Here is a 10708-nt window from a genome sequence, read left to right on the forward strand (position 1 = left end):
CCGCGCCGCCTGGGCTCGGGTCCCGGGCAGAGGCCGGCGAGGCGGGCGAGCCCGGCAGTGGGGGGCCTCGCGCCCCCGGAGCTGGGGTCCCGGAAGTCCTCGGCCAGGGGGCCAGCGTGATTCCGGACGGCGTCGTTCGGGCTCCCGGGACCCCGGCGAGGGGCCTGAACCGCCGGGGGTGTCCCCACCGGCGGGGTCCGGGAGCCCCGGCGCTTCCGCCAAAAACTGGGAGTGGCCCGGGTCCAGCCGGGGAGGGGGCGACGGTGCGGCGATCGCGGAGGCCGCGGGAACAGTTCAGCGGAGCGGCGGCGGGAGCTAGCGCAGAGAGGGGTTCCGCGGAGGAAGGGAGGGTCTGGCCGCCATCGGAGAGGCAGGCGCGCTGGAATCCCGGGCATTTAGCCGAGGGGGAAGGAGCCAGGTCCTGGGCTAGGGGGCGAGGAGGAAGCTCCTGGGGACAGTGAGCAGCCCTCGAGCTTCCCGCGGAGGCGGCTGCAGGAAGACTCCCGGAGCCCCCCGAAGTGGGGAATGAGAGGGTCCACCTGAGAGGGACGGGCAGCTAGTGCGCACCTCTTCTCAGGTAGTGAGCAGGGTGGTCCTGCCGGATGGGAAAACCTGAGATAAGTGAGGGGAAGACGAAGGCTTTCTACGTGGCCTGGGATTAACTGGCCAGGTGTCCTCTAATTGAGGAGCAGGAGAGATGAAGGCAAAGCCTTACTGAGGGTCTTAAAGAGGAGTCCACCTGATTTGATCTAGGGATGAGAAGGAGTCTTTTTAAGAGAAACCACAGACAGCTCCATAGAGACACAAGAGAGACGTTTAATGGGTTTCTTTAGGAGGGCCAAGAAGCAGAGATTTCCTGCATTTGAGCTGCTCCTTACCTCTGTTTGTAGATTTTCATGCGGTAGTTGCACTGTTCCTCCTTCCATGTCAGCCATATACATACTAGTTCTGCGTGTTTGCTGTCTGCGGGCTTATAGTGATTTGTCTTTTGTATTTACTTCAGCAAACACTTTTTGTTTGGTGGTACTGAGTATTGAACCCACACTACCAGTGAGCTACACCCGTAGTCCCTTCAGCAGACATATTGAATGTTTAACGTTACCGCTTCTTCGGGTTAGTTGGGACCTGGTTTGCTCTCCTGAACTTGCTTCTCCAAATACTTAGGGTATAGTAGGCGCTTCTCTGGGACTTGTCCAGAACTTCCTTTGCCCTGGATGTTTTCCTCGTGCTTGGTTCTGTGTAATCTGCCTTTTGGCCTCATGACCTCTGGTAGCACTCTAGGTCACCTACTAAATATCAGGAGGAATAAAGAATCTACAGAGTTTTGATCTTAATAAAGTTTTAACTTAGAAATTTCTTAGTATACTATAAGGTGTAAATGAACAGTAAGGGCGGGTCAAATAGCTCAGTGGATTAAAGGCCCTGCAGGGGCAGGGATTTATTGGCCAGCCTGCCATGCGGGCCCTGCCCCTGGGGCGCTCTGAGAGCGATTGGGAGGCTGAAAAACAGAAGGATCAGTATGAGTCTGATCTTTGTAGTAAGACCTTGTAGACCTTGTACTATCTACATTATAAAAAAAAGTTATAAAAAAAAGATAAAAAAGTTATAGTGTGGAGTAAATATATTCTTGAGTTAGAAGATTTCAGAATATCTGGTGGTTTTTCAACTACCGATTTTAATTTTCCTACAATCATGTGATGCTTGGTTTTTTTTGCCATATTTTAGCCATGGGTTTTCAGGAGGCACAAGAGTGAATTTAATTCAAACATGATCAGATATCACTCATTGACATGTGAACAGCTACGTGCTTGCTTTCACATATCTTGTCTTTGAAAATAGCTACTGTGTCTTGGTGTTAGGGATGGAGCTGAGGACCTAGACATGCTGAGCCTGCTCCACTGCTGAGGTATACCACTAACCCCCCAAATACTTCTTTTCATCTAAATTTGGCCATCTCTGGCTAGATATGGCAGTGCATGCCTGTAATCCTAGACTTGGGAGGATCACAACTTTAAACTCAGCCTGGGAAAGTTTTTTGTTGGAACAGGATTTTTTTTTTTTTTTTTTTTTTTAAATGTGTTTTGCACAGGGTTTCACTGTGCAGCTCGAACTCATAGTGATCCTACTGTTATCAGACTCTCCAGCGCTGGGATTACAAGCATGCGCCACAATGCCTGGGGACAGGGCCAGAGCCAGTGCGGCTTGTGGTGCTGGGGATCAAACCCAGTCCCTGCACTTGCCTACGCAGGCGCTTAGTGCACTGAGCTAGCTCACAGACCAGTGACAGGATCTTGTTGTGTAATTTAGGCTGGTCTTGAATTTACTATATAGCCCACTGTCCTCAAGTTTGAAGTGACCCTGCAGTATGAGGCTCCCGAGTGCTGGGATTAAAGGAGAGTGCCATCATGCCCAGCCACTTTGAAAATTTAGTGATTTAGGGGAAACCTCAAAATTAAGTTTTATGTAGCTGAGTGAGAAGGCTATTGTTCAATCTGGTATATACCATATTTCCTTAATGTGCATCCCCTAGAGTTAAATACTCTAAGGTCTCTTCCGTGAAATACCCAAAGGACCAACTCACTTGCCACAGAAGTTGTTGCTATAAACAAGAGGTACTTTTCAGTTTACTTCCAGCTCGAAGATGAGCTTGCATTTAGCCAGTGTAGTCTGTGGATCTGGTTTCAGGTTACTCAACAGAAATATGGTATTTAGGGTAATGAGAGAGAATTCAACCTGAACTTGCTTCTCTAGAGAATGTATGAATTGCCGTGTAGCGTCAGACCTGTGTCTCTGACAGACATTGAAGACTTTGTGGATGATTATAATTATCTTTCATAGTCTCGGGAGGTTAGAGAGACAGCCAGAACATTCCTGTCAGGTTCCAAGACGTGGGAGGGTCAGGAGCAAAGTATGAGTCCCTACTGAGGAAGGTACTCATCAAGAACTCCAGCAACCACTTATTCAGAATGTCATAGAGGGACTCAGTCTCAGGCTAAAAGGTTGAAATTAGAAGCATCCATCTATTTCTACTTCTATAAACCATCAATTTACCTAAGCTATTATTATTTTTTTTTAATTTAAAGCAAGTTTTAGGAATAATAATCTTGCTTGGGATCTCCCCCCCAACCCCCACCCCAGTGCTGGGGATAGAACCCAAGGCCTCAAACATGCTAAGGCGAGTGCTCTACCACTGAGCTACAACTTCAGCCCTAGGTTTTTTTTTCATTTATTTATTTATTGGTACTAAGAATTGAACTCAGTACCTTGTACTTGCCAGGCAAAAATAATAGAGTTTGGAAATTTCTTCTTTTGGTGTCAGTAATCGAATTCAGGACTTTATAGTTGCCAGGCAGGAACTATGCCACTGACCTATGCCCCAGCTCCAGTCCTGGGTTTAAAATTTTTTAGTAGTCTCTGAATTAAAAACAGAATTCTAGAGGGCCAGCCAAATAGCTCAATGGATTAAAGTGCGTGCAAGGGGGCCAGGGAGATGGCTCAGTGGAATAAGTGCTTCCCTGGCAAGCGCAAGGGCCTGAGTTCAATCCCCGGTTCTGCCAAAAAAATAAAGCGCCTGCAAGCAGGTGCAGGGGCCCAGGGTTGGATCCCCAGGCCTGCCTTGCCGCCCTCCCCCCCCCAGGGCACAGGGAGACAATTGAGACTGGGTGTGGTGGCATGCCTGTAATACCAGCTCTTGGGAGGCTGTAAACAGAATCACTATGAGTCTGATCTAGTAGTGAGACCCTAAACACCCTGTAGACCCTTCCCTAAAATACCAAAAATTAAATAAATAAAAATAAAGATCTAGTATTTATAGGGTGGTGATGACCTAGCCTGAAAACCCAACACTCTGGAAGGTAAGAGGATCTCCATGAGTTTGAAGCCACCCACTGTGGGCTACATAGGGAGTTCAAGGCCAGCCTGAATACATAATGAATGAGAGCCTATTCCCCTGCCATGCTCTCCCCCACCAAAAAAAACAAGCACTAGTGTATGATGATCTTATGGGCTTTATTACTACAAAAATATACTTTAAAAAAGGAGGGGTCAGAGAGATGGCTCAGTAGAGTAAGCTCTTCCCTGGCAAGCACAAGGGCCTGAGTTCAATTTCCAGTTCTGACAAAAAAAAAAAAAAAAAGTTTAGATAATTTAGTGCCTTACAGAGGCAGAATTAGAATGACACTTATAATTTCAATCTTTATCTTTTAGCCCGAGACTGAGTCCTTTCTATGACATTGTAAGTGATCAGTTGAAGGAGTTCTTGGTGAATACCTTAAGGACTCATATTTTACACCTTTTCCCTCCTATACCTTGGGAACCAGGAGGGGTATTCTGGCTGTTTCTTTAGTAACAGAATAGTGTTTGACAATTAATGAGTAGCCTGTAAATGTTACCTGTGATTATTACTTTAATTTACTCTAGTTTTTTGATTGACTTTAAAGATAACTGTTGGTTCATTTATTCTAGAATTTGATGGCATTTGTGTGTATATATATATTTTTTTCTACTAATGGATTTTGAACCCAGCAAAGTCTTGATAAGTTACTAATTTGCCCATTCTAGGCTCAGACTAGTATCCTCCTGCCTCAGCCTCCCAGAATGTTGGGATTACAGGAGGTATGCACTTTTTTTTTTTTTTTTTTTGTGGAACCAGGGATTGAACTAAGGCTCTTGCACTTGCCAGGGAAGTGCTTCTTCCACTGAGCCATCTCCCCGGCCAGAGGCATGCTCTTTGGACCTCTTCTAGAGTTAGGATCCAAATTGCTTGGTTATATTGCAGATAGTCAAATGAGCCATGTATTCATTGTCTCTCTTTTTTCTTCTAGTTTTAAACCTTTAACTTAAAGTTCAGATTGTATACTACAATATTACATAATTGATTTTTTTCATCTATTATATAACTGTCATGGATCGCTTTCCTCTTCTTGTTTTATATTTTTTGTTCACTAAGATTAGCTGTTACCCCTTTCACATCAAAGGAACCTGACTCTTTGTGAAGTGGAATAAACTCTTAACTATTTGTTGGAGCTGGGTTTGGTGGTATACTCCCGTAATCCCAAAACTCGAAGGTTGAGGTAGAGAATCATCTATTGAGCTGCTCATAACGATGGGCTGTGAACTATGCAACTTAGCCTACATGCTTCCCAAAGTTTATATCCCCTAAATTAGGAAAGTGGAAAACTTTAGGAGTCTTTAAGGATAAGATGTCATTCATGGAAGAAAAATTTATTGTGTACTTGTTTTTTCTTTTCCTTTTGTGGTACTGGGCGTTGAATCTAGGACCTTCACATTGAGCTACATGTCCAGCTGTTTTCTATGTTTTGAGGCAGGAAGTATAGTTCAGTAGCTGAAGGTTTTTGTTTTGTGTTTTTCAGGTTTCTGTCTATTGATAGATGGATTGATTTCTTTTTTGTCTATTCATTTCTAGTTTTATTCCATTGTGATTGAAGGTACCCTCTAGTTTTGTGTTTTTGAGATAGGGTCTTACTATGTAGTTTGGGTTGACCTCTGACTTGATATGTAGCCCACGTTGGCCTCCTCCAGCCTGGCAATTCTCCTGCCTCAGTGGCAGTCCTGAGGATTGTGGCAATCCCGTCTCAGCCTCATAAGTGCTAGGATTATAGACATGTACCACCACTCCTAGCTTACATTTTATATTTATTTATTTATTTATTTATTTGGCGGAACCAGGGATTGAACTCAGATCCTTGTGTTTGCCAGTCAAGTGCTTATCCTACTGAGCCATCTCCCCGGCCCCTTACATTTTATTTTGAGATAATAATTTGCTAAATTTCTCAGGTCTTCCTCAAATTTGTAATCCTTTTGCCTCAGCCTCCCATAGTATTGTGATTGTACATATATACCACCATGTCTAGCTTATTGTATACTTGCTATATGCCAAGTTTCTTCAAGAAATGCAGGTAACTGGGCGAGGTGGCACACACCTATAATCCCAGCACTGAGGAGGCTAAGGCAGGAGGATCAACGAAAGTTCAAGACTAGCCTAAGCTACATAGTGAGTTCAAGGCCAGCCTGCATTACCTAGCAGGACCCTGTCTCAAAAAAAAAAAAAAAAGACCTTAGGTAAGCATTTTTGTAAATAGGTGTCTGATATTTGAAAGCCCATTAATTACACTCCTATGTCTGCACTCCTGTTTCCTGCATGGCACAGTGAAGCTACTGGATATGAAGAGCAGCCATTAACTGTGTACCTGCAATTGCAGCTACTTAGGAAGCTGAGGCAACAGGATATCAGGAGTTCAAGACCAGCCTGTACAATATAGCAAAACCCTGTCACGGCTGGCGGCGGTGGTGGTACATGTTTACAAATTCAGCATTCTGGGAGTCTGAGGCAGAAGGAGCACAAGTTCAACTCAGGCTGGGCAACTTAGTGAGACCCTGTCTTAAATTTAAAAATGGCTGGGGATGTAGTTCAGTGTGATATCCCTGGGTTTACTCTCTGGTACCACCACAAAACAAAACAAAATCTAAATGAAAAGGTAATGCTTTCCCAGGTGGGGAGAGGCTAACTCCTGGCTTGGGAGTTGTGATGGGGCACTATTGGAGCAGAGGGAGCAGGAATACAAGTTCAGACCTAGTCTAGGAAGTCACAGAAGGTTCCTCAAGGAATTGATGTTTTAAATAAGTAATGAGTCAGGACCCTCTAGTAAGGAAGGGAGAAAAATCCTTAAGTAGAGAAAACGTGTGCAGGCTCAAGTGAGGAAATATTTGAGAAGCTGGAAAACATGTAATGTTAGGAGCACACACTGTGGGAAGAGCTGAGGAGGGAGGCTGGCAGGGTGAGGTGGGGGCAGAGTCTGAGGCACAAGCAGGCATTGGCACCGCCGTACTCTCAGAGCATCAGCGATACACTGAAGGGGTTTTTAAGTGGAAAACGGCCGGTGGCCTTTTGTAGAATCATTGTTGCTTTTGTATGGAGGATAACTAGGTAGAGGCCAAGTCCAGAGATCAGGGTAATGAAGAGCAGCTAGAAGAGCCCAGGTGTCAGTGTGGTGGCCCAGATAGGATGGCAGCACAGATGGAGAATGGGAGGATGATTTAAATATATATATTAGAATGAATAGGATTCATTCTATTGGTTGGGTTGAGAAAGAGAAGAATCAAAAATAGCTCCTTAGTTTCTGGCTTGTGAAAATGAGTAGAAGGAGCCAGACATGGAAGCACAGGGCTGTCATCCCAGCACGCCTGAGGCTAAGGAAGGAGGATTACCACAAGTTCGAGGCCAGCTTGGGCTACATAGTGAGGTCAAGGCCAGCCTGACCTACACAGTAACACCTTGTCTCAAAAAAAAAAAAAAAAAAAAAAAAAGATAAAAGCTCCACTTACTGAGACAGAAAATACAGCAGCATTTTTTTGTTTTTTGTTTTCTTTTTGAGACAGTCTCACTGTGCAGTTCAGGCTGGCCTTGAGCTCACTTTGTAGCCCAGGCTGGTCTCAGACTCACATTGATCCTCCTGCCTCAGCCTCTTGAATTCTGGGATCATGGGCGTGGGCTACCACATCAGGTTAGAAGCAGGCTTGAGAGGGAGCACAAGATACAGTTTAATGTGTGCAGAAGACATCATAAAGGCTGAATATGGAAGTGTATAATTCATGAAAAAATTAAAGTACGAAAATCAGATATGAGGAATTATAGCTAGGTCATATACAAGCAAATTGACTGAGCCAACATATGTGAGTGCCTGAGACGAGCAGGGCTACAGAAAGCACAGAAACGTTCTGATGAGAGAGCACCTGTCTTCACAGAAGGTAGTGTGCAGCTGCGGAGATAAATGTTCACTGAGCTGCAACCCAGGGCGCAGTATGAACATGAAGAGGGACCTGTAGACTGAGTGTTGGGGGAATATAGGAAAGAAAATGCTTTATCAGAGTGGCTTCACGGATTGGGCTTTGAACCGAACCTCAAAGGGTAAGGAAATGCCAGAGAAAGTTGTTTTGCACTTAGGGAATGACAGAGACACAGAAACCTGAAATTATCTAAGTGTCTGTTCTGAGTACAGTGAGTGGGTGGTATGGCTGGAGCTTCACATTCTTGGAGTGTGATACACAGTTTTTGGGTGTGCACATAAAACTGGAAAAGTACTTGGAGGCCAATGAGGCTGACTTTGAGTAGCATACCTACGGGTGTGTTTGGCACAAACAAGCGCTGTGCAGAGCTGAGAAGTATATGAGTCCTCTGACTCCTAGGTACATATTCAGTGTGCCTGTGTTGTTTCTGTTCAGGCACAGTTCTGGTCATCTTCAAATATTCACTTATTTAAATAAATAAAGTACTTTTATCTATATTCTCTCTCTCTCTCTTTTTTTTTTTTTTTTTTTTCCAGAACTGGGCATTGAATTCAGGCCCTTGCGCTTGCCAGGCAAGCGCTTATTCTACTGAGCCACCTCCCCGGCCCCCTTAAGTTTTTAGAGACAGGGTCTTGCCATGTAGTTCAGACAGTCCTTGAATTCACAAGTTTGGCCTCAAACTTGTAGCAATTCTGCTTCAGCCTCTTGAGTACTAGGATGACAGGTGTGCACCACCGCACCTGACTTTTTTAGACAGGGTCTTGCTACATAGCCCAGGCTGCCCTTGAATGCGTAGTGATTCTCTGCCCTAGCCCCCTAAGTGCTGGGATTACAGGCATGCATCCAAATTTAAATGATTCTTCAACTGTGAAGACTAACTGCAGAATATTTTGGGACCATTTTAAGTGTTCATTAAGATTGGGACAAGGGAGGTAGCTCAGTGATCTAAAACTTGCCATAAACGCATGAGGCCATGTTTTCAAGTCCCCAGTATGAACAATGGCTTCAAGCTACATATTATTTTATTTTATTTTTTTGAGACAGGGTTACCCTATGATGTTCAAGTTGGCTTAGACTCACTGTGTAGCCCAGACTAGCCTCAAACTCAGGGCACTCCTCCTGCCTCAGCCTTCCAAGTGCTGCTGGGATTATAGTGGTACGTCACCATGCCTGGCTGAGTTATGTGGTTTAAAATAGAGCATATGGGGGGCCTGGCCCTAGCTCAGTCCTTTCAGTGGCTGCTTCCACAAAGCTGTCAGCCTCAGGTTCCTGGAGTTCGAACCTCACAACTCTCCCGCTGGCCAAAAGTGCCCTGAAGGCATTCGAGGAAGGGAAAAAACAAAACAAAACAAAAAACCCTTATAAAATAGAGCATATGGTGTGTGATGTTGGTTTACTCAATGACTCTGCAAGGGGGGTGTCAAGTGAGGTTATATGTCTGTTCAGTCGGAGGCAAAGCAGTGTTAAGTTCCTCAAATTGAGCTGTGTTGGACATACCTGTAATCCCAGTTCTCTGGGAGGCTGAAGCAGAAGGGTCACAAGTTCAGGACCAACCCCTAGGGTGACTTAGCGAGACGCTAGTTATAGCTCAGGGTAGAGGGCCTATGTTCAGTCTCCAGTACTGGGGAAAAAAATTAAAAACTATGCAGTGCAAGTCATCTTCCTCTTCCCACAGAGCTCAGTTGAGTTAGTGGATAACTAGGATATCCACTATCCATATTGCAGAAGACAGAATACATCATGCTTGATGAGGTGTAACAGCTATTTGCACAGAAAATAGATACGATTCTTACTCTCCAGAGCTCTACTGTTTGGGTAAAACTAGTGGTGTACTATAAAGTAGTGCTCCAGAAAAAAGAAAGCAAAAGCCCTGATTTGTGGTGCTTGTCACTATTTGTGGTGTGTTCTGAGCCTTGTTGATCCCAAGCTACTAGGCTCAGAGCTGAGAAGAGATGCTCGCAGTTCTTAGGAGTGGGCAGAGGGGAATCTGGCATGAATCACAAATACAAGAAAACCTAATAGCGGAAGTGTTCTTCCTCCTCTTCCTTCTCCTTCTCCTCCTCTTCCTCTTTCTGTTCTTCCTCCTTTTCCTCCTCTTCTTCCTCCTCCTCTTCCTTCTTCTTCTTTTTTTAACATTTATTTAGTGTGTGTGTGTGTGTGTGTGTGTGTGTGTGTGTGTGGCCAGCTCAGCCCACCAGGGGGCGCGGCTGGCTGGCATGTGGTGCTGGGGGATTGAACCGCGGTCCCTGTGCTTTAGACAAGCTTGTTCCAAGTAGGTGCTTTAGACCACTGAGCCATCTCTCCAGCCCCCTTCCTTCTTCTTTGAGACAGGGTCTTGCTAGATACTTCAGGCTGGTCTTGAACCCACTATGTAGCATAGGCTCAACTTATGGTGATCATCCTGCCTCAGCCCCCCAAGTGCTGGGATTACTGGTGTGCTCTGCCATTCCCGTGCAAAAGCATTTCTGACAAAATAAGAGCCCGTGTCTGCCTTTCTCGCTGTCAGCCCATCTCAGTGCTGCGACCATGAAGGTACTCGCAGAATTGGTAGCTATCAGCCTGATGTTCCTTTGGTTGCCATCTTTCAAGGCAGATGAAGTTACTCACACTCCCATGTTTCTACCAGCAGCCCCACAGACCTGACTTCATGTGAAAAATGGCAAATGCAGAAGTGAGTGTCCCAGTGGGAGATGTCGTTGTGGTCCCCACTGAAGGAAATGAAGGGGGAAACCCAGAAGACACGAAGACCCAAGTGATCTTGCAGTTACAACCTGTGCAACAGGGGTAAGTGGCTAGAGATCTGGGGGATTTGAAAAAATGTTAGCTTTATGGTTGCTTAGTACAATGAAACATCCAACCCCAGAGCTGGCTGAGTTTTTGTTTTTTTTTTAAATTTTATTTT

The 10708-nt window shown here is 45.1% G+C and overlaps 1 protein-coding gene across 4 annotated transcripts in view; it reads left to right on the forward strand.

The window, feature by feature from the left end:
• The first annotated feature begins 43 nt into the window (after positions 1-43).
• Gmeb1 (glucocorticoid modulatory element binding protein 1) overlaps positions 44-10708 on the forward strand; it is a 37894-nt gene continuing 27229 nt past the window's right edge. The window contains exons 1-2 of one of the 4 annotated variants that reach the window (XM_023703043.1): positions 44-577; positions 10433-10590. In XM_023703043.1, coding sequence (XP_023558811.1) covers positions 10463-10590 — 128 coding nt within the window. In that variant the 5' untranslated portion in view covers positions 44-577; positions 10433-10462. Of the gene's footprint in view, positions 578-10196; positions 10339-10432; positions 10591-10708 lie in introns of those variants that run through there. The other 3 variants (XM_023703044.1, XM_004642895.3, XM_023703045.1) reach the window with 3 other exon arrangements.

The sequence above is a fragment of the Octodon degus genome, unplaced genomic scaffold (assembly GCF_000260255.1).
Source record: "Octodon degus isolate 3935 unplaced genomic scaffold, OctDeg1.0 scaffold00163, whole genome shotgun sequence".
Lineage (NCBI taxonomy): Eukaryota > Metazoa > Chordata > Mammalia > Rodentia > Octodontidae > Octodon > Octodon degus.